The sequence below is a fragment of the Alternaria burnsii genome (genome assembly GCF_013036055.1).
Source record: "Alternaria burnsii strain CBS107.38 chromosome Unknown 121, whole genome shotgun sequence".
Taxonomy (NCBI): Eukaryota; Fungi; Ascomycota; class Dothideomycetes; order Pleosporales; family Pleosporaceae; genus Alternaria; species Alternaria burnsii.
This window is the reverse complement of record NW_024066125.1, coordinates 214305-237293: the sequence shown is the minus strand read 5'-3', so window position 1 is coordinate 237293 and position 22989 is coordinate 214305. Positions and strand designations below refer to the sequence as shown.

General features: G+C 51.5%; 5 protein-coding genes across 5 annotated transcripts; 4 read left to right on the top strand and 1 right to left on the bottom strand.

Moving 5' to 3' along the window:
- Nucleotides 1–680: 680 nt before the first annotated feature.
- Nucleotides 681–4398, top strand: GT037_010091 (uncharacterized protein; the record flags this gene model as incomplete). Its single annotated transcript, XM_038935138.1, has 3 exons — nucleotides 681–916; nucleotides 3089–3330; nucleotides 3491–4398. 3 exons carry the CDS (start codon nucleotides 681–683, stop codon nucleotides 4396–4398), a joined length of 1386 nt encoding a protein of 461 aa, XP_038782229.1.
- Nucleotides 4399–5387: 989 nt separating this feature from the next.
- Nucleotides 5388–7944, top strand: GT037_010090 (uncharacterized protein; the record flags this gene model as incomplete). The annotated part of the gene is made up of 3 exons (XM_038935137.1): nucleotides 5388–5638; nucleotides 5694–7061; nucleotides 7110–7944. The coding sequence occupies 3 exons, from the start codon at nucleotides 5388–5390 to the stop codon at nucleotides 7942–7944; spliced, it is 2454 nt and encodes an 817-aa protein (XP_038782228.1).
- A 1856-nt stretch (nucleotides 7945–9800) lies between these two features.
- Nucleotides 9801–15015, top strand: GT037_010089 (uncharacterized protein; the record flags this gene model as incomplete). The annotated part of the gene is made up of 5 exons (XM_038935136.1): nucleotides 9801–9863; nucleotides 10062–11481; nucleotides 12690–12934; nucleotides 12983–13803; nucleotides 13857–15015. 5 exons carry the CDS (start codon nucleotides 9801–9803, stop codon nucleotides 15013–15015), a joined length of 3708 nt encoding a protein of 1235 aa, XP_038782227.1.
- Nucleotides 15016–15469: 454 nt separating this feature from the next.
- GT037_010088 (ribosomal protein l11) lies at nucleotides 15470–16209 on the bottom strand (the record flags this gene model as incomplete). The annotated part of the gene is made up of 2 exons (XM_038935135.1): nucleotides 15470–15874; nucleotides 16081–16209. The coding sequence occupies 2 exons, from the start codon at nucleotides 16207–16209 to the stop codon at nucleotides 15470–15472; spliced, it is 534 nt and encodes a 177-aa protein (XP_038782226.1).
- A 397-nt stretch (nucleotides 16210–16606) lies between these two features.
- On the top strand, nucleotides 16607–22411 carry GT037_010087 (p-loop containing nucleoside triphosphate hydrolase protein; the record flags this gene model as incomplete). The annotated part of the gene is made up of 2 exons (XM_038935134.1): nucleotides 16607–18914; nucleotides 19686–22411. The coding sequence occupies 2 exons, from the start codon at nucleotides 16607–16609 to the stop codon at nucleotides 22409–22411; spliced, it is 5034 nt and encodes a 1677-aa protein (XP_038782225.1).
- Nucleotides 22412–22989: the final 578 nt, after the last annotated feature.

Here is a 22989-nt window from a genome sequence, read left to right as displayed (position 1 = left end):
CTTCTGGTAACCGCGGTAGGATAGACTTGTATGCCTTCTTAATAAACATAGGAGTTATTCGGCTCTCTCTGTATGTTATATTGTCCTTTAGTTCATCGTATATCGCGTCTGGGCTCGCATGATTGTTGTATGCGGATGCTGCATGGAAAGAATTCCTTTGATCCTTGTAGTTCACAACACCCGTCTCGAATAGAGCTGAGGCCACGTCTTTGCACCCTGTCAATATACCCTCGGTGTCCGTAGCCCAGACGTGAAGGCGGTCGTGGTGTAGAAGCCATATGGCTCACCTACAAACAGCATGTTGCGCACTGCGTCTTTGCATGGAGAAAGCAGTTCCGGTAGCAGTTCACAGGCATTGTGATGCCTACGACAGCATCAGACGAGGGACATATCAGACATTGTGGTGAAATGTTCATGCTCAACTCTAGCTTGGAGGAGAGACGTGCGAAGCTGGTGTACCCTTCTGAAGTGTATTTACGTTAGCTGAAGCTTTGGTCAAAGAGCGATTAGCGCTCACGAAATGCATGCGGCATCGTCCCGTCCCCGATAGCGGAACGTTCTCAGAGCATCTAGCTTGGCCACGCTCAATTAGGACGTACCTCCGCAGAACTCATCAAGCAGGCGGGGATTTTCTTATGAGAAGCGACGTGGACGATCGTTGATCGCAAGCGTGAGAAAAGATGAGTGGCGACGAGTTGAATACGTACGTAAGTACCAGGACGCGGCTCGGCCAACCATTGTCAAGCTACCGAGCAAGTACACAAGCCCGACAGCAGGCACGCCAGCATAGCCTATTAGTATCACGCTCAGCAGGCGCCCAGATCCATGTTCACGAGGGCGTTAACAGGGCTCTTCATGCTGGAGAGAAAGATGTCGTGAACGGATGGAATCGAGGTAAGCTGCAGTATGGCCATGTGTGAAGCTTCTCCGGTTGACGTTTGGACTACGCGCAGATATTCCTCCATACCTTTTCCACGGCATCGTCTGCCCCCCACAAAACGCATCGTCCGATCACGTATCACCTGCGGATTCTGCCGTTCAAGATGTGTGCGCTCAACCAGAGTTGGCCGGTAGCCACGGCACGATGTTGGCGCCTCACATGGTATCGGCATCATCTACCCTTTCACCCATTTTCTCCTCAACGCACATACGACACGTGAGTACTGAAATAGCAGTCCCTGACTTATGGAAGCGGGTGGAGGAACCCACTTTCAGCCTACTCAAACACTTGATCAACTCATCCGTGGGTGTAGCGTGATCAGAGAAGCACAACAAGGCCATCTGGCGGGGCTCTAACACCGGGGGTAGGCATAATTCCTTGATCTGGATGAGATCTCATCACCATCGTTTTGTAGTGCTAATGAATTCCACTTTTCTTGAGGCTATCAGCAGTGGTCAAATCGACTGGACGAATGCTTCTCTAGGGAACCTAGCAACACTCGAGCCGCGGCACTCTAGATGGATCAACGAGCATTTGGACTGTGCCTTCACACAGCTGCGGTGTGCGGAGCAAGGTTGGGACGTAGGAGATGCCTGCAGCTACCTCGATCACCACTTTCGAACTGCAGCGCATACATCTATGGCTGATATGGCCACGTACAAGTACTTGCCAGATATTGATGGTAACGCGTATAGTGGTAAGTCCTTTTGTTCTCATGGATGATATTCGCTGTATAACGTCAGTCACAGCTCGTTTCCGCGCATTGCTCATGACGGGCTCCGTGGTGTTGAAGGGCACTATTTTCGAGGAATGACATCGATCGTGGCTTGTACCGTACAAACATTTTGTTCCGTTTGATTTTGGCAGTCTTCCTGATCTTTGGCACAAACTCTGCTTCTTTATCGGCGGATGTTGTCGAGCAGACGGTTGTGAGAATCACGAGAGGCACGCTGAAGCAATTGATGTAGGCGCAGCCATCTGGAGCCGCAGAGTCCTCCGTAAGGCAGACATGGAGTTATACTGGTTACGACTGTTATTAGAGTATGCGAGAGTAGTGGGTAAAAGAAGGCACGTGTTATGCGAGCGGAATGATATGTAAGTGGTCTTTTTGAGGAGAGGGTTCGAGCGACGTGTACGTCGGAACAGGCATTGGCTGTAGTCACTTATCGATTAGACTTCGGGATGGATAAATGATGTTGCGATCCTACGACTGCTTACGGAAAACACCATATCTAGTAACTTCTACGCAGATCATCGATTGCTCATCACCGAATGCTGTGTAACCACTCCTGACGTAAGCCTAACAGTGTACCTAGGTAACCGAGGTTGTTGGCTCTAACGATTCACATCGACCCCCTTCTCAGGATCATTAGAACTGAATAGGAAGCCCACGTTAGAGCAACGGGCCGTTTTCTTTGTTCTTTACCTGGTAAGCAGAGTTGAGCGGGATGTTGAAAACAATTATCGGATCCGCATGACAAACAAAGATCGTCTTGGAGACGGGCCGAGCGGCGTTGGGCGGAAGCGGTAGAGGGCGACGATGGGGTACAGGGGCTGACAACATCCGGAGTACATGGTTGATTACTCCGCAACGTGGTGAGATGTACACCATAGAGATACGGACATGTGCAGTCATCATGGGGCTTTCGATAAGCGGTTTTAAGCTAGAACGTATGTAAGAAGATTTGCACAGCATTCTTCTCTTGACGACATCGTGCTTGTTCCCCGTACCTTGATTACCTAGCCCTGAGAGAATATGAAGAGCCTGTTGAGATTGGCAACCTTTTATATCTTTACTCGAGCTCGGAAGCAACATGACAACATCAGCTATGTCGACAAATACCATGGCGAGGACTGGTATGACTGCGGTCCTTATGGAGGTGAGCTTTTCTTTTCCACTGATACAGCCTGGAATACAATTGTTAACGTCTTGTCAAGGCTAGGGCTGTGCCCATTCCATGACAGACAGCGAGCCGCCGAAAACGCATTACCACAAGAACAGCACTTTCAAACAATTGATAGATCACAATAACCCTAGTCTCGGGACTTTTGATCAATTTTCAACTACGACACCACGTACTGGAGAGGCCCCGGGTCGCCAGTGATCTTCTTTTCCCTTGGAGAAGTTAATGCTTCTATGTACTACAGCTTTTTAACCAAAAGTGGCTCGCCGGGAGTTCTGGCTGAGCAGATTGGAGCAGCTGCCATTCTTCTCGAACACCGGTACTGGGGTACTAGCACACCTTTTTCTAACCTCAGCACCGAAAATCTGAAGTACCTTACTTTCGAGAACAGCATGAAGGATGTAACACATTTCGCACGTGAGGTTCAACTGCCTTTTGCTACCCATGAGAACGCTAGCAGCAACGCTAAAGATGTTCCATGGATAGGTATAGGCGGTAGCTACTTTGGTGCACTGTTAGCATGGATTGCAAACCTCGATCCAGGCACTATATGCGCCTACTACGCCTCAAGTGCATCAGTTCAAGCTGTTGACGACTATTCGGCCTACTTCCTCCCTACAGAAGAGGGCATGCCGAAGAACTGTAGTAAAGACATCTCTTGTTATCGACCACATGGATAGCATCCTGAACACTGGCTCTCGGGACGAGCAATACGCACTCAAGGCTAAGTTTAGCATGCAAGACGTCGCTCATAATGACGACTTCATGGCTGCTCTGGCGCATGGGCCTTATCTCTGGCTGGGTAATCAGTTTTCCTACAACACGGGCTTTTTCACTTTTTCCGACTACATTGAAAACGCCGTGAACGCTACCCCCAGCAACCTTCCGTCCGAAGCTGGTGTTGGTCTCGACAAAGCGCTCGAAGGATACGCGAAATGGTGGAAAGAGACCAGACTCCCGAATCACTGCGCCTCATATGAGTACCCTGATTTCAACACCACGGACAATACTGGCTGCTTCGACACCTACAACGCGAGCTCCCCGCTCTTCACTGATACGAAACTGGGCAATTCCATGAGCCGTCAGTGGGTCTGGATGACTTGCAATGAACCTTTTGGAAACTGGAAAGTTGGCGCTCCCCCAGGACGTCCGTCGCTCACTTCCCGCCTCATAACAACAGACTACTGGGTTCGCCAATGCGGACTATACTTCCCTCCCGGACCGAATGGAGAAACGTACGGCATCGCAGCAGGGAGAACCGCAGAGCAAGTTAATGCGTACTCGGGAGGTCGGAATTTCACTAATACAAGCCGACTCATCTATGTGAATGGCGAGTACGACCCATGGCGAGAAATCAGCGTTTCGGCGAAAGGGAGGCCTGGAGGTCCGCTGCAGAGCACCAAGCAGGTTCCTGTCGAGATCGTCCCTGGCGGTGGTCATGTGACTGATTTAAGCACTAAGAATGGGAAAGTGAATGCTGGGGTGAAAGAGGTGCAGGATCGAGTGTTGAAGCAATTGTTTGATTGGGTCAAAGAATTGTCCAAGGGGAATTAATTCGGGAGGACTACCAACAGTGATAGGATGTGTTGTCGCTGGTGTTCATTGTGGAAGCTGTGCCCCTAGAGCGAATGTACACATGCAGTAGATTTGAGTCCCCCAAGCTAAGCTAAGATTGGATGAGGCCCACATACCATGGCACTAGCCAGTCTTGGTAGAGTCATGTGACGGGCCTCGGCAGTGCTAGGACTATGTAGTCACTTGAAGCTCGAGAGCATGCACCAGTATGAGCAGCAGGAGTACATTACGAAGAAGCCTGTTTCCTGTGACCCGTACCCTGAGCACTCTTTCTCACTCTAAAGCTATACACTGTCGACGTCCCGTTGGATTTCTAACGTGATACATTACGTATGCCTTGAAGGTATGTTCTAGTTCGGTGCGTAACAGAAGAAGCGAGCTCCCTCGCAATGACGAGACCACAGAGCAATCAAGATCAGTTGTATGCGACATGGAGGTTGTGCTCTATCGCAGCCTGATGTTCGCAACAGTCATGTCTTGGCAGTACTCTCCGAGGGGCTCGACGCGTCTAGGCTACTACTCAGCTACCACGTAAAGTCATTGTAAAAAAGCATTATAACGATGCCAATATTAGGCAACCTCGGATGCATTCGTAACAGGTCTTCGTGACAGACGCGGTATCCTTCATGGGGCTCTTTGTTGCTGCCATGTTTGAGGTACTGGCGGTGCACGCTAGTTTTGGTGGCTGAAAGGTATAAAGGTAGCCGCCCCTCGCTCCAAAATATGGTAAACGAGCCGCGACGCCTACGTCAACCCCAGTCGCGCGACACAACCACCCACGATAGCAATATCACCTCCAACCCCAATTCAGCGCGTACCGCCAAAGATTGCCCACGTCATTGCAGGCGCCTAGCTCGAGCTCGTTCCCTTGCATCGCCGCGGAAGTCCCGAATGCGCCAATTCCAAGCACAACGCGCCCGCCATCAACACCACCACGTCGCCAGTCGCATGGGCTGCCTCCACTCGGAATGAAGGTCCTTTCACCCCGAGATTTGAACTATCCCGTCACCGTCGTCGATCTCCTCAAGAAGCGCGATGAAGATGTCCAGCGGTCTGGGAAGCTGTTCAACTACAGCTATGACAGTCGCGTCACCGAGGGCGACAAGTGGGGAGGCGAGAAGACGGTCATGAAGAAGTTTAGGCAGACATTTGCTGCGAGCACCGAGGGAAAGATCACGCGATGGTTCATCAAGCCGGGCACTATCATTGAGAGACATGGGTAGGCCCATCCACCGCGCGCCTGCTGCAGGCGCGACATGCTGACAACCCTCCAGAACACCACTTCTTGAAATTGAAGAGCCCTGCACTCACGAAACACAATTCGGTGGCCTCTGCGTCGACTGCGGCAAAGACATGACGCAAGTTGACTATCTCACCAAGGAGCTCGGCACAGGACGCGCGACGGTGAACATGGCGCACGACAACACTGCGCTCCTCGTCAGCCACAAAGAGGCGGTAGCTGCGGAGGAAGACGCGAAGAAGCGACTCTTGAGCGCGCGAAAGCTGACCTTGATTGTTGACTTGGACCAGACCGTCATCCACACTACCTGCGAGCGCACCATTGCCGACTGGAAGAACGACCCGGAGAACCCAAACCACGATGCCGTCAAAGATGTCGAGGGTTTCCAATTGGCCGATGACAATGTTTCCAATGTGGCCGCAAACTGGTACTATGTCAAGATGCGCCCAGGTCTCAAGGACTTCTTCGATCGCGTCTCAAAGCTCTATGAGATGCACGTCTATACCATGGCCACCCGAGCCTATGCGCAAGCTGTCGCAAAGATCATCGATCCCGAGCGCAAATACTTTGGCGACCGCATCCTCAGTCGCGACGAAAACTACACCGACAAGCTGAAGAGCCTGACGCGGCTCTTCTACCAGAACACAGCAATGTGTGTCATCATTGACGACAGAGCAGACGTCTGGCAATACAGCCCCCACCTCGTCCGCGTACCCGTATTCAACTTCTTCCCCGGCGCTGGCGACATCAACGCGAGCTTCCTGCCTAAGCAGCAGGAGCTGGTTACATTCGCAAAAGACAAATCACCCCCGACGCCCAAAAAGGCTACGGCTGAAGCTGCGCCTACGAACATTGTGTCTGTGGCAGGCAAACCGCTGGAAACAACCCCGATCGACGCTGCGAATGGTGACCTGAATGAGCTGGGACAGCAACTTATATCCTTGGCTGCAACCGAAGACCTGGAGGAGCAGGCCAAGGAGCAAGAAAAGCTCATCATTGCGCAACAAACCGAGCGGCCTCTGTTGCAGCAACAGCTAATGCAAGATAAAGAGGATGAAGAGGCCGACGATACTGAGTCGCTCATCGAGGACTCCCGGCAGATTGAGCATCCAAAGGCACGACATAGTATCCTCAACAATGACGACAGAGGACTTGATGTCATTGAACAGAACCTCAACCTTGTTCACCGCACATTTTACGACGAATACAGGAAAGCCAGAGGAAAGGCGCCTGCAGATGGTCGCGTCGCCGCATTGAAAGGCGAAAAGAGCCCCAAGAAACGCTCTATGGAAGACTTCATCCCCGACGTTGCCGAGATAATGCCTCGGATCAAGAACGAGGTGCTCGACGGTGCCGTGGTCGTCTTCTCTGGGATCATACCGCTTGGTGTAGACGTCCTAACGTAAGTTCCCTACTTCAAATCCCCTTGAGCAGAGCTGACCCATCTCAGATCCGATTTCGCCCTCTGGATCTCCTCCTTCGGCGCTGAAGTAACGTTGAACGTAACCCGCCGTACCACACACGTCATCGCCAATCCTGACCGCAAGACCACAAAAGTAAAGCGCGCAGCCCGGTATCCCCACATAAAGATTGTCAATCCGGAATGGATGTTCCAGTGCTGTACCCGATGGGAGCATGTAGACGAGACGCCTTATATCATCGAGACAGAAGCAGCAGGGTCACCCGTCGCTGACCTCGAAGACGAGAGTATTGATGGTACGGGTGACGAAGCACCAGACGATGTACCACACTCACCGATTGTCGAAATGTCAAATGACGACTGGGCGCAACTAGACGATGAATTGGCTGATTTCATGAACGCGACGGATTCAGAGGCCAGCGAATCAGATACTGATAGCGTTCGGTCAGAAAATAGCACTGCCTCTACAGGAACCGAGTCGAGACAGAATGGCGGAAAGAAGAAGCGGAAACGCACTAGCACCAATTCGACGGAAGGAAGTGAAGCCGAAAATGATGGGGAAAGCGATAGGAGCGATAGCAGTGTCAACAGCACGACGTCGCGGCTGCAACGGCGGAAGAAGAGGACGATGGAGAGGGTGACTAGCCTGACCAACGTCGTTCTTGCAGAGAGCAAGTCATCCGGGTTGCCTAGTCCGGAGACGACGGGGCCGGAGGAGGATATGGGAGATGAGGCAAACGATGCGGAGGAGAAGATAAATGGGGTCGAAGGCATGGATGGTGCGGCGCCAGATCTCCAAGACGACTATGATGATGGTCTTGAAGCGGAGCTATTGGCTGGTTTTGGGGACAGTGACGAGGAGTAGGACTTCTGTTACCGAAGGACTTTGTATGAGGCATGCATAGCGAGGTGTTTGGCTGTCTGGCGTTTTTTCACAACATGACTGGCATTCTTGGGAACATTCTGCCTTTTGAAGGCGTGGGACATGGTTTGGGTCAAGATCAGATTATCACAAGGGAGCGAAGCTCCTATGAAATGGAAGGTTTGATACCCTTTTTCAGTATTGTTTGCGTGATGTATTGTATGAGGCTATTTAGGCATTCAGGATCAGCAGTGTGATTGAGCGCTATTACCTGGCTGTGCTGGCGACAGGTAGCCAAATGGACGCAACTCTTACAGACTACCCGACCTTTTCTTCAGGCAAAGATGGTGGTGGTGGTGGTGGTGGCGACATCGGTGGCTGAGCAGGACCTCAGTTGGTAGTGCAGAGGATCAAGACGGTATACGGAAACGATGAGCCATTGTTATTAACAACTTGATGGACGTGAGTGTGTTCGTTGCTCAAGAATGGTGAGATCGACATATAGCAAGTGTGCACTGCCCATGTGCTCGTGACCTCATGTTCGCCTTGCTCAGCCACGGGATTGATTTACCGGGTAAATCGCTTCAACATCACCACCACTGAGGACTACAAGCGTACTATGCTACATAAGCTTCTATCTTTTCCTTTATTCCCAAGGACTAACAGTAAGAAAGCATGTGCCTCGTCTAAAAGAGATGAAGTCCTCATAATCGTTGCAACAACTGATTCCAACTTTGACCATTTACTTCGTAAACCAACTACACCAACCACGACAACTTCAATTGAACGCCAGGTGCATCATCAACACGACACTACCACACTACTTAGCTCGCCAAGTCGGTCCTGAAAATGGGTTCCTGCCTCTCCATGTCATCACTTACCCCCAAGAACCCTTCTGCCCTAGAAGCTCATAACAAGAATGAGAATACCAGGACCACAGCCAGGCCGCCTGATTTCCTCGATGAAAACGGGAAATACGATGCGGCGGCGGCAGGGAGAGAGATGGCTAAGACGGGAAGGACTGCTGGTGGAATGGGGTATGGAATGGCGGGGGGAGCGGCTGGGACGGGTTATGGAGCTGGATGATAGGGGGTGATGGTCTTGGGTGTGGTGCAGTGGGAGGTGAGACAACTATGGGAGATGTGACAAACCTGACTGCGCTGGGCTATTGCTGGAGTACAGAGTAATTTGCGGCGCTAGAGGGTGAGGAAGTAGGGTGTTCATATAAATGTTATGAAAGGCAGGAATAACGAAATCTTCTGAGTTTAGATGTACGAGGGAGCTCGTTTCTTATGGGTTGAACCCGAAAACTAACCTAGAAGGTATTCACTCAATGTTCCACTTACAGGAGCTCAGACGTAGCAACAGTGTATCCTATAGGGGGTACTTTAGTTCGCTTTGTAAACAATCCATAATGAGCGTCTTCATAGTCTTGTAGGGTTCGCCACTGGAGCTCAGGCGGCGCTTACCCCAGTTTATCGGCTGCATTAGCGCCCTTTTTCGTCCCGCGTGGACCCTTGCTTGCGCGGAGTTAATACGATGTGTGGGTCCCCTTTGGCGGGACACAAGTGAGGCTGAACGGCTTGCTTACTTTCTTTTTGTTGCCCGCCAGCTGTTCACGCTTCGTTACTCCACTTCTACCGGTCAGCCTGCCGGTCATCTTGGGAACTACTGCAGCTGTGTGTTTTGTTGGCAATTAGGCAGCAGAAAGGAAGAATAATAATCCGGAAGAGCTGCGAACACGGCCATTGTGATTACGTGGACCGTCGCACGTATCGATAAAGGCAACAACACGAACATACTACGGAGTACTCCTTGCGATATCACGAGAAGGCCAGATTCGGAGGGGAGTTTACAGCATGGCACCGCGACTGGCCTTCATGGACCTTTCGGTCGATATCAAGACGTTGATTGTCCAGCATGTAAGTGTTTGGGTTGATGGGCGGTTCGCGAGGCTGGGGGAGGGGTCGCGCCGTGGGGTAGATGAGCATGAGGACCTTCTGGCATACCTCTTGAATGGGTGTTTTGGCGCATTCGGACGACTCGAACGTGTCCTGAATTGATCTCCGGGGCGAGGTTCATGGCTGCAAGAGAAGCACAGCTGACACTATAATCTCCAGATCAACCGCCCAACCGACCTCAAGAACGTCTGCCTCACCTGCAAGCAACTCCACGAGATCGCCGTTCGTCAACTCTACTACGAAGTGACCCTCGATGTTGGTTCATCCCACGATACCCGCCTCGCAGCCTTCCTCAACCCTAAGAACATTGGCCTACAACATGTCCGGAAACTGGACCTCTACCTCGCGGACGTCCTAGATAAATGCAATCAGCAGCAACAAGCCAACTTTGCTATCCGCATGATCTTGGAACTGCTTCCGGAGAACCAGCTAGAGAAGTTTTCGTGGCATCCGTGGTCTCCGTTTTCGGGTGACAACCTGGTGTTACTGTACAGGAAACAGAAACGCATGCGATGGCTAGAGAGCATCTCGCTCGACCGCAATGTTCTTCCCGAACTCCAGAAGCTGCCGAACATTGAGGGGTGCTTCAAGGAAGTACGCAAGCTTGGATTGTACCCGGATTCACGGGAGGTGCTAGACTTTTGTCACTTCTTGCTGAAGAATGTGGCTGGTCGCAAACTGGAGAAGATTACGCTGCATGCGAGCTTCGATGAGATGGATCCGACTGTCACGACGCGCGAATTAAATGATACTGTCAATGAGCCTGGACTCATAACCTCGACCATGTTCAGCCACATGCAGCCGTTCGCGAAGTGCACTCCAATTGCACTTAACGAGATCACGCTACAGAAGCTACATTTGCGCTACGCAGCAGAGACGTACTGCAAGTTGATTGACTTCCAGTCCATCAAGAGCATCCGCATCTTTGGCTGCTCCGGTGCTGACGCTCTCTTCGCCGAACTCAGCAAGAGCACAAAGCTCCCTGATAAGCTAGAAACCCTCGAGTTCAAACATGACGATAACGCCGAGAATGACGGTCTAGGGGCTATCGACGGATTCCTTTGCCTCGTCTCAGGCATCAAGACCCTCACCCTCGACCTCACGTACGTCAAAGCGCTACCGGCCGCCGCAGGTATCGTGCGCCACAGCAAGACACTAAAGAGCCTCAACGTCCACGCGAGCACCGGCCCAGACATGTGCGACGAAGAACTCATCTACGACTACGCCTCGTTTTCTTCCATTTGCAAAGAATGCACTCTCCTCGAACAAATTTCCGTCGCCTTCCCCAGCGTCAGCGTCATCCGCAGTAAAAACGATAGCTTTGTCAACTTTGAGAACTGTTTGGGTGATCTACCACAATTAGCAACTTTGAACATCACTACCTGGCCTACCAACAGTCCTTCATCAACTAAGCTGCCACGCAAGATTTACGAACATTTGCTTGCTGGTTTGGCACAGCAGGGGTTTGAGAGAAGCGCAAGTAATGCGAAGGAGAAGAGCAGGAGTAGTAAGTTGGGCATTATTGCGTTTGGGTCAAGTGATAAGGTTTATGATCGGGAGGATAGTGAAAACCAGATCAGTACGTATCCACCTGTTTTCTCTCCTCGCTCCCCTTTCCCCCAACCTCATAACATGACTCTTGCTAACCTATCTCACTCATGTAGTCTTTGTCAAAGGCCGCCAAATCGATCCCCTAGGCAATGAGACTTCAACGGCGGTACAAATCGGATGGTGTTTGCGCAAATTCATCGATGCAGGATCAAAGTCTGATATCTTGGATTTCTCGCTGAGTAGGAGTTCGAGGCCACCGAGTAGAAGCGAGCCAGGGAGCGATGATAGTGATCTCTGACAGGTACGGTTGGAGTGGTAGGGCATGGAAGAGGTATCAGCAGGTATTGGTTGGCAGCTTGCGCTTCGGTTCTCAACCTACAGGGGTATGTCGTAGTGATATTGACCGAGGGCTGGAATGGGCTGAACAGGTCGCGATCAGCTTTTATACCAATTTGAAGAGTTCAGCGGGCGTTGGCATCTACAATACATTCTTTGCAACATGAAGTTTTGCGACCAAATTGGTATGAAGAATACGTCCACGACATGGCCTGTCAGACCCATGCGACTCAAGCAGACCAGGAACACGGGTTCCCGCTCGGAGTATACTCCTTTGGACAAGATCGACGTCGCTAGAAGATCATACGAGATGCGTCATTGATGGACATATAAATCGGGACGCGACAATGTCTAGCACCGCGTCTCCATCCAAGTAGGAATAAGTACTACGTTGAGCGGAGTGACGGGCGAAAATGTTTTCGTCCTTGCGGATGCCATGGCGGATCGCTCCTGCCTAACATCATCTGTAGCTTGAAACAACTGCCAAACTTTCATGTCACTGAGCACACACAATGTCCAGCAACGTCAACTCGACTCTGGAGTGTTAACAGGCCAATTGTTATCCTTCTCTTGCTACCGAAACCCGTGTACGCGTCTACCCAGGCTCAGATCATCTCCCCCGGCCCTGTATCTGATCGCATCGGTAATTGCCGCGTGTGATCGGACCGCGAAACTTATATGCAAGTAAGCCCTCTAGACTCGAGAAACTCTGAGATCTGTCACTGGCTGTCAGGCAGGAATGCGCCTCGTCGGATGAAATACATCTGGACCCTACCTTGCAGACGTTTCTTTATCCGGAAGCTAACGGGACATCAGCCAACGTCCTTCCCTCGTCGCGGTAGAACTGCGGCTACGCCATGACTTCTTCTCCGCATGCGTCGCAGTATGCTGCACCACCAGACGGCCAGGACCCGCATAATTACACGCCCTTGTATCCCAACGGGCAGGTTCTGGACGGTCAGGCACCACCGCGCATCGGTTACCCGCAAGAAGCCGCCTACCCGAAGCTCGAGAATATCAACGAGGTGCTCCAGGCGCAGCAGGCTCTCCAAGCGAATCATGTCCTGAATCCTCCGCTGCCCCAACAATCAAAGCCGAACCGCCTGCGCAAAGCCTGCGATTCATGCAGCATACGCAAGGTCAAGGTAACTGCTTTGTTCTAGCACTGTAGTCGGCAACACTGACCTCGGTAGTGCGATGAATCGGGGCCGCCGTGTAGAGCTTGCCTAGCTCTAGAAATCCCGTGTACTTTTGAGCGCCCGAGCCGACGACGCGGTCCGCCTAACAGACATGCCGAAGCGATCAAGAAGCGAAGGATTGGCGATGTAGACTCTGGCTCGTCGAATCCGCAGTCTCCCACCAATGCCGCCCATGCGCTGGCCCAGCTGCAGTCGTCGCATCCGACCCAGCTCTCTGCCGAAGAGATATGCGCCCTCCCTACACTCAACGCCCTCATCGACGATTTCTTCACATACATACACCCACTATGTCCCTTTCCTCACGAGCCGTCGTTTCGCGAAGCGTGGGGCCAGAGGGAGGACTTGTCGAATTCCTCGTTCCTGGCGCTGCTGGCGTCCATGATCGCGGTCCTGGTCGCTTCCTTCCCTCGAAAACCACGCCTGCACCTCAATACACAGACGCGACGCGAATACCCAAACCATCTCTCCTTGGTCGACAAGTGTAGAGATGTGTGTGCGCGGGCGCGCGGGCCGGGCTATCTTGATCGGCCGTCTTTGAATGTATACGACGCGTGTACCAGCTACTTCCTAGGCTTGACTGGAGCCTACGTATTCCAGTGGCGGCAACTACGACTTTATTTGGCTGAGTGCCTAACTATCATACGGTCATTGGGTCTCCATAAACACGAGGCTCAGGGTTATACCTATCTTGGTGGCATGCCGCATGCGTGGGGCTCGAATGGACCCAACTACGATGGCTCGAGAGAGTTCAAAGTAGACTATATCACCGAGGAGATTGGCCGACGTGTGTTCTGGACGGTGTTCGTGGGCGTGCGGTAGGTTCTCATAACACTTCTTCTTCAGGGTCGACAATGCTGACTTTGGCCAGAACCATACAACAACTAGGCGCTTCGTTCGGGGAGTTGATGATTCCGCCCGCGACACCTACCGAGCCCCTCCCACCACTGCCCCGCGAAGTCGACGACGTACACATCTTCCCAAACGAGATTCAACCACAGCGCGAAGGAGTCGTCTCCATGATCACTGGTTTCAACGTCAACGTGCGCATATACCTCTCCTACTCATCGCTAGCAACGGCGGAGATGGCATTCGGCATAGACGAGATATTCGACTGGGACCGACAACAACAAATCTTCGCACAGAGCTTGCAGCGCTGCCGGCAGATTCTAGAGAGCCTCCCCGAAGTCCTCAAAGTGCAACCAAAATCCAGCAAAGACAGCGGTCTCGAACAACAAAAACCCTACTACCCACCCATGCCAGAGTACTCCGGAATGCGAGATCCCACCTTGGACAGTTATCGAAAGACAGATAGCCACGACATGCGACGCTACGAAATTCAGAAAGCAAATATATACGCCAGCCACCTGTCTACTCGCTCACACCTCGTGGAAAAGTACTTTCTCCAACTAGACAAGTACGAAAGATCGGTAGGCCAGGCTCCTGCACAACCCAGCACCAACGCTCTCGCGGCAGGAATCGACAGGTTTGTATCCGGAACTACCACCGACGCGGAAGTCCTCGAAAAAGCAATGTCAGAAGAACGCGAACAAGTGGTCAAAGACCTCCTGGTAGTACTGGGCAGCATTGACATGGTCAACATGGAGCCAAACGGCGACTCCTTTGTAAGTCTATACGTTTACTTGCAGAATTCAGATTTCCTGTATCAACCTTCAGACGACAATGAGTTCATTCTCTCCATGTCAACCCACGACTTCTTTCGCAGAAACACAATCAGTCCGATCGCAAGCTTACGGTTCTTCCCTGCGCAGACTCAGAAGATACGCAGTATTGCCAGTACCCTCTTGGAAGTCCCCAAAGAGCGGCGTGGCAGCGTTGCACTGCAGCACCAAGACTACCTTTACAAGTTCCTCGATATATTGAGTAAATTGGAGAGGGTGAGTCCGGAGGGGAGTGAGCCGAATGGTGGAGGCGCGTTGGACGAAGAGAGTGAGTTGAGACTATGGGCGGACTTGAGGGACCATCAGTTGAGGTTTCAGGAACAAGGGGGCGTTTATGGGTTTTCGTAACAGACTGGCGTATGAGCAGAGTTGGAAGGAGTCGCAGCGCAGAGCACTGAATCTATGTAAGATACTTGTTGGGAGGGTCATTAGTGGGTTATCGTGATTGGGGTTAGGCATGGGAGCGTATGCATTTAGTATTGCAGTCGATCAATTGCACAAGATAATTGCAAGTCACATCATCCGAATTGACGTAATGTCAGAACTGATTATGCATCATGAGTCTTCAACAGGTATAGAGTAGTTGTACAAGCTCTTCCTCCACAAGACGTGTGCACATACTCCAATCGCACGGCATCCCCAAGCCACGTCGCATAATGCCTATTGCATACAATCCTTCATGATATCCTATGTGTTCTTGCACTTCTTGCCCTTTTTCATAATGTTTCTTCTCATGATAGCAGGTATTCTCCACGGCACAGCACATCCTCGGATCCATTAATCCGCACCCTACACCCCCATTCTACGGCACAACAACCACTCCTATACTCCCCGCCTGACCCACAACGCTCCTCGCCACGCCCTCCAAACTCAGCCCACTCAGCCTAGTCTCGCTATGCTTGATCTTCGCAATCTCATAGACATGCTTCAGAGACACGGTGCCCACTGTGCCCTTGACCGCATTCCCTGCAGTGGGACTACTCGTCGATGTCTTGCCCTTCTGCCCATCGTGGTTGTTCATGGGTCCGGGCACGTTACCAGCACCCCGGATCTTGTTCTTTTGGGGCGCGACGCCGGCAGCGGAGAGGAGCAGGGTTGCGGTGGGTGGTGTGCGCAATTGAAAGTGGAAGGAGCGGTCTGGGCGGACTGTTATGCGTGCGGGAATCGGGGTGCCGACTGTGTAGTGAGCGGTGCGGGCGTTGAACTCCTGGGGTGGGCTGTTAGGACATGCATGTTGTGTAGGTGTGGTGGGTTATGGAGGGTGAGCTATTGGAAATGGCATGTAGGCAAGGATGAGGCGTCATAGAGAATTAGTAATTCTTATCATAAGAACCTTGTACTAATAACAAGACAGAGATTGTAGGTATAGGCATGCTGCATAGGGCATGCGACAGTTGGAGATGATGAACGTACTTTGCAGAAATCCATGCTCTTTACACCTTTGCTTCCTAGCGCTGGACCGACAGGCGGCGAGGGCGACGCTTGCCCTGCGCCTACAATCAGTTTGACGATTTGGTCTTTTGCTATTGCTTTTCGCGCCATGTTGCGAGTGGGGGTTTGGTTTGGTGATGGGGTGGGTGCGCTATGCTGGGGAATTTGCGGAGAGGGCTCGGAGGTGTCGGTCACAGGGTTTTCAACTTGAAATCCAGAGGAAGAATTGACGCGTCAAACGTATCTGGAGGGTAAGGAACGTATATTTTAGTAACGGAGATGCTATTTTCCAGTCAACATGGATTTTCGGATGTTGGCAGAATGATGATGCTGCCTGCGATTTCACGTGACGACGTGATGAGGCTAATAGTCGACGCGTCGCAATTCCGCCACCTGCGAGCACTGATCAGCATTCCCACACTACACTCGCTCTCCTCCCAACTTCCACCATATCGACCGAACCTAGGCAACAAAACTTCGGACGACACATCAGAAGTGCCAATTCTTTATGCATCGTCCGAGAACCCTCGCAGCCGGCGAGGCCACCCCTGCGAAGCCTGCGGCGCGTCTATATGGTGGCACTCCGCAGTCAACCGAACGTCTCATCAAACCCTTTCGGTGTCCCGGATCAGCAACAGTATCCAGTGTTTCTACGAAACCTGCACGGAAGAGGAGGAAGGTCGATTACTCTGGTGCTGGCGGTGAAGATGGGGAGAGCGACAAGCCATATTCGAATGAAGACCGATTAGCTCTCGCCACTCGAGATGCAAACCGATTTCCTGTCTTCAAGCCAAAAGACAAAGATACCGCATTCAGGACCAAGTTCATCGTACCTCTGGTCAACAAGGATGTGGGCGCCTATAATCCGAATCGACCAGCGCCACTGCTTGGTATGCGAACAGGAACCGTCTTTGTTGCGCGACCGCTGCACGACCCCAGCGGAGAGTTTGCGATTGTACTCTACGACCCGACAGTCGACGATAAGCCGGTAGAGAAGGAAGAAGCGGAGCCAAAATTGAGCCAGACAGAGAAGCAGGAGATGGAGGCTCCGTTAGTGCACAAGAGTTTGGCAGAGATACTGGGTTTGAAGAAGAAGGTGGACAATGAACGGCCACGCGTACCAGTCGTTATAGATCCAAGACTTGCTAAAGTTCTTCGACCGCATCAAGTCGAAGGTGTAAAGTTCCTGTACCGCGCCACAACAGGTATGATCGACCCCAAGGCGAACGGATGTATCATGGCAGACGAGATGGGTCTCGGAAAGACGCTACAGTGTATCGCTCTCATGTGGACGCTGCTGAAACAGTCACCCGATGCTGGCAAGTCGACGATACAAAAGTGCGTCATCGCTTGTCCGTCGAGTTTAGTGAGGAATTGGGCGAACGAGCTTGTCAAATGGCTTGGAAAGGACGCTGTCACCCCCTTCGCCATTGACGGCAAGGCGTCGAAAGAGGAGCTTATCCAGCAAATACGACAATGGTCGATCGCATCAGGACGCGCAGTTGTCAGACCTGTCCTCATTGTATCATACGAAACCCTGCGCCTCTACGCCGACGAGTTTGGACAAACACCTATCGGTTTGATGCTTTGTGATGAAGGGCATCGACTGAAGAACGGTGACAGTTTGACGTTTACTGCGCTCAACAACTTGAACGTGCAGAGGCGAGTCATCCTATCGGGTACACCCATTCAGAACGATCTATCAGAGTACTTCGCGCTACTCAACTTTGCCAACCCCAACTACCTCGGCACACGTATGGAGTTCCGCAAGCAATACGAAATTCCCATTCTGAAAGGTCGCGATGCCAACGGTACAGACGAGGATGTTAAGAAGGGCACTGAACGGCTCAATGAGCTTCTTGGCTTGGTCAATAAGTTCATCATTCGGCGAACCAACGACATCCTCTCCAAATACCTGCCAGTCAAGTATGAGCATGTCGTATTCTGCAACCTCGCGCCTTTCCAGAAGGATCTATACAACCACTTCATCAAGTCACCCGACGTCCAGAGTCTCCTCCGTGGCAAGGGTTCACAGCCACTCAAGGTCATCGGCATGCTCAAGAAACTCTGCAACCACCCCGATCTTCTCAACCTTCCCGAAGACTTGCCCGGCTGCGAAGACAAGCTACCCGACGACTTCGTGCAAAAGGATGCGAGAGGCAGAGATCGCGAAGTCAAGGTCTGGTACTCTGGAAAGATGGCTGTCCTGGATCGTATGCTGGCTCGCATCCGCGCGGAGACAAACGACAAGATCGTGCTGATTTCCAACTACACGCAAACCCTTGACATCTTCGCCATGCTCTGTCGGTCCCGCGGTTATGGCTGTTTTCGCCTTGACGGCACAATGAATGTGTCTAAACGGCAAAAGCTCGTCGACAAATTCAACGACCCCGAGTCCCCCGAATTCGTCTTCCTCCTCTCCTCAAAAGCCGGTGGATGCGGTCTCAATCTCATCGGCGCCAATCGCCTTGTCCTCTTCGACCCAGATTGGAACCCAGCTGCTGATCAACAAGCACTCGCGCGTGTATGGCGTGACGGCCAAAAGAAGGATTGTTTCGTATACCGCTTCATCACCACAGGCACCATTGAAGAAAAAGTCTTCCAGCGCCAATCCCATAAACAGGCTTTATCGAATTGTGTTGTCGATTCTGCGGAGGATGTTGAGCGCCACTTCTCTCTCGACTCCCTTCGCGAACTTTTCCAGTATCGCGACAACACTACGAGCGACACGCACGATACTTTCAAGTGCAAGAGGTGTAGGAAGGAAGATGGAAAGCAGGTCATCAAGGCGCCGGCTATGTTGTACGGTGATACGAGTACGTGGAATCATTTTGTTAATGATGGGGAGACGGGGCCGTTGGGTAAGATTCAGGATTTGTTGCTTAGGCAGGAGACGGCGAACGATTTGAAGGATGTTAGTGCTGTGTTTCAGTATATCAGTCACTGAGTGGTGGACGTTGTTTGCATTTTGTCTGAATGTTTTTTTTAAGCGTTCGGGAAGCGTGGCATCGCGAGAGGCGTTGTTGCTTCGTGTTTGATGATAATGAATATGACATCTTTATGTTAAGCTTGGAAGGGTCTGACATCTTGTGCGGAAGGTGCTGTTTGGTACCATGGCCGTCTTATCGTTCGCTACCATGGTGCTTTTCTCTGGTACCTATAGAATGAGTGCTGATATATCATCTCAGCCTACAGTGTATCAACAAATAGACACTGCTCGCATCCAACCGAGATGTTTGGTCCATTGTTACGAAAGCAAGGCAGAATGAGAGCCGCCATGTTAGTCATACTTCCAGGATATGAGATGACTATCACACCGATACGTACCATATTCCCACCATGCGCAAAACTCGGAGCAACTAGACTACCACTGGTACCGTTCCGTTACATGCTCACCTACCTTTACCAGTCCGTCACACGTGCACCCATATCAACACTAAAAACAGCTCCGCCGTCATCATCATCTTGCCGCAAACCAAGGTCAAAAATATGAAGAATCCATCCGAACGCTATCGAGCGCGAGACCTACAAGGGTTTCGGCAGCTGGAAGTCTGAGAATTCTCGTGTGCGAATACTTCTTAGCTCAGGTTCCAAAAGGTGGTCCCAAATGAACCATTCCGAGCACACTAGCGCCACTTGGTCTGAGCTTCAACATTTCGTAGACAGCTCCACCGTCCGTCACGACCTCCACACCACAAACTTCGCACACCCCAATAATCTCGACACGATACCTTCCGAACCCTCGCGCGCACCACACAGCATGGATTCGAAACGCCGCAAGACCGGCGACCAAGACATCAGCGCGCTGAGGCTTGCGTCGCGCCAGAAATACCTTGCTGAACGAGAAGCGCAACAACTCGCCCTACTTCGCCGCCAGGTTGCAGAGGAAGCAGAAGAGGAGGAGAGATTGGGGGATAAATTATCGGCAAGGGAACGTCAGGAGTTTAGAAATAACAGGAAAACTCTGGAGTTGGCAGAGGCGCGTAATGCTATCGATGATTCGGGAGAAGGCTACATACTGCCCGATGCGGACTATTCGAATAAGCATGAGGCCCTTACCAAACGACACAAAGACAAGGTTTATGAGAAGAGCGAGGTTCAACTATGGGAAGAGGAGCAGATGAAGAAGATCAAGAGTCAGCCTAAGCCCAAGGCGACGGATCGTGTTCAAGAGGAGGACTATGAGTATGTCTTCGACACATCCAACGAAGTACAGTTTCAGGTGGACGCCTCGACTCGTGTGGATGTGGACAAGCAGATGTTGCAGCGCCAGCTAGATGAAGCAGAGAAAAGGGCTTCTAGTATTGAGGAGGTTCGACGAAGTTTGCCAGTCTATAAGTTCCGGGACGAACTACTCGCCGCTGTGGATCAACATCAGGTTATCGTTGTCGTCGGTGAAACTGGATCCGGAAAGTCGACTCAAATCCCGCAATACGTCCATTCTGCTCTTGATTCGAGCGGTATGATTGCTGTCACACAACCACGACGAGTTGCGGCTATGAGTGTTGCCAAGCGTGTAGCAGAAGAGTTTGGCTGTAAGCTTGGGAACGAAGTGGGTTACAGCATTCGTTTCGAGGACAAGACTGGGCCGAAGACAAAGATCAAATTCGCCACAGACGGTGTGTTGCTACAGGAGGCGAAGTCCGATCCGCTACTCTCGAACTACTCTTGCATCATGATTGACGAGGCCCACGAACGGTCCCTACAATCCGACTTGCTACTGGTTCTCTGCAGGGAAGTTTGCCATGCTCGACCAGACTTCAAACTCCTCATCCTTAGTGCTACTATCAACGCTGCGCACTTCTCACAGTACTTCCACAACTGTCCTATCTTCTCAATTCCTGGTCGAACCTTTCCTGTGGAGGTTTTGTATTCTAAAGCGCCAGAAGCAAATTACCTTGCAGCAAGCATCACGACTGTGATGCAGGTACATATTTCTGCAGAGCCAAAAGGGGACATTTTAGTCTTCTTGACAGGTGAGGAAGAGATTCAAGCGGCTATGGAGAGCATAGAGGAAACGAAGAAAAAGCTTGGATCAAGGATTAGAGAGCTCGTCGTATGCCCTATCTACTCTGCTCTCCCGCAGGATTTGCAACAAAAGGCGTTCGAGCCAGCCCCTCCCAATGGACGCAAGGTTATTCTAGCTACCAACATCGCTGAGACCAGTGTGACCTTCGAAGGCGTGAGGCATGTTGTCGACACAGGCTACAGCAAAGAAAATACTTGGGACAGTGTTCGAGGATTGTCATCACTTGTCATAACACCAATTTCGCGTGCCAACGCAGACCAGAGAAAAGGAAGAGCGGGTCGTACGTCATCTGGCTGGTGCTATCGATTGTATACTCGAGCCGCCTACTACAACGAGTTACAGCCTGAGAACATACCTGAGATCCAACGTACAAACCTCGATGAGGTAGTGTTAAGCCTCAAGCAACTCGGGATAACTAACTTGCTTGAGTTTGAGTTCCTGGACAGCCCTTCGAGCACGTCGATGATCAAGTCTCTTGAGAACTTGTACGCCCTGGGAGCTTTGGACTCCACAGGAGCTTTAACTCGATTAGGCCGAAGAATGGCGGAGTTACCTTTGGATATCAAGCTATCGAAGGCTATCATTGAGTCCGAAAAGTACGGTTGTAGAGAGGAAATCCTCTCGATCGTCAGTATGACGGGAGAATCTGCGACCCTGTTCCTCCGACCCAAAGACAAGAAGGTTGCGGCTGACGCTGCGCGCAAAAGGTTCACATCGTTAGAAGGGGGTGACTTCATAACGTATCTCAACATCTGGAACGAATTCGTTGAAAGTGGTTACGACCCAGGGTGGGCACGTGAGAACTATCTTCAAGGAAGGGTTCTTACACGTGTGCGAGACGTTCGTGACCAATTGGAGCGACTGGCCGACCGCGTCGAGGTGCCGGAGTCATCATGTGGTACCGATCATATCGCCATTCGAAAGTGCCTTACCGCCGCGTTCTTCACAAATGCAGCGAGGCTGCAGAGAGATGGGCAGACCTACCGTGTCCTAGCAAACAGCGGTTTGACCGTCCATATTCACCCCTCCTCTCCCCTCAACGAAAGCCGACCGAAGTGGTGCATATTCGCTTCTCTGCAGGCAACCTCAAAAGAGTGGATGATGACCTGTGCACCTATCGAGCCAGATTGGCTGGTCGAGGTAGCACCTCACATGCACACCGAGAGCTCAATCTCCAAGCTCGGCGACAACAAGAAGATGCCAAAGGCGTTGCAGGAGAGGTCGAAGACCAGCGCTGGTCACAACACGACGATCAAGAGTGGGATGCCCATGGGCCAGAAGTAGGTTATGGTAGCGGAATTTGCTCTCTCTCTCTCTCTCTCTCTCTCTCTCTCTCTCTCTCTCTCTCTCTCCTTGTTCTCGGAGTTGAGGAATCCTGAGGTTATGTCGTCGGCCGACATGTATAAGTTTTGGGGCAGACTGACGTCTACTACCCTTGGTGTGTGTTAGGTATAATGATACTGTAGCAGTTCTTACAGAGCTCACGTCTTGTAGGAGTCAGGGTTGGGCGTTTTGGAAGGGAAAAAAAAAGGTCACAATGTTCGATATGATACCCGATCTCATGTTTTATCTTCATCAGGCGTTTTCGAGTCTTTGCGTAGTATGATATAATGGAAAACGTCGAGCCCTAAAAAAAGTCTGAATTTCAAGGTGTATCGCATTGGCGTGTATACTCACGTATTTCGTGCTAGCTTTGCTCGAAATTTCAGCGTTGTGAAGGGCTCGAGGCTGTTACATTGGCACGTATGATCAAGGCCATACACGCCCATCGTATACCGCCAGCCTGTGCAGAGAGTCCTGAGAAGCGTCATGACGACGCACACCATATTCTTCAAACGAATGAATCGGAGTCTATTCCCACT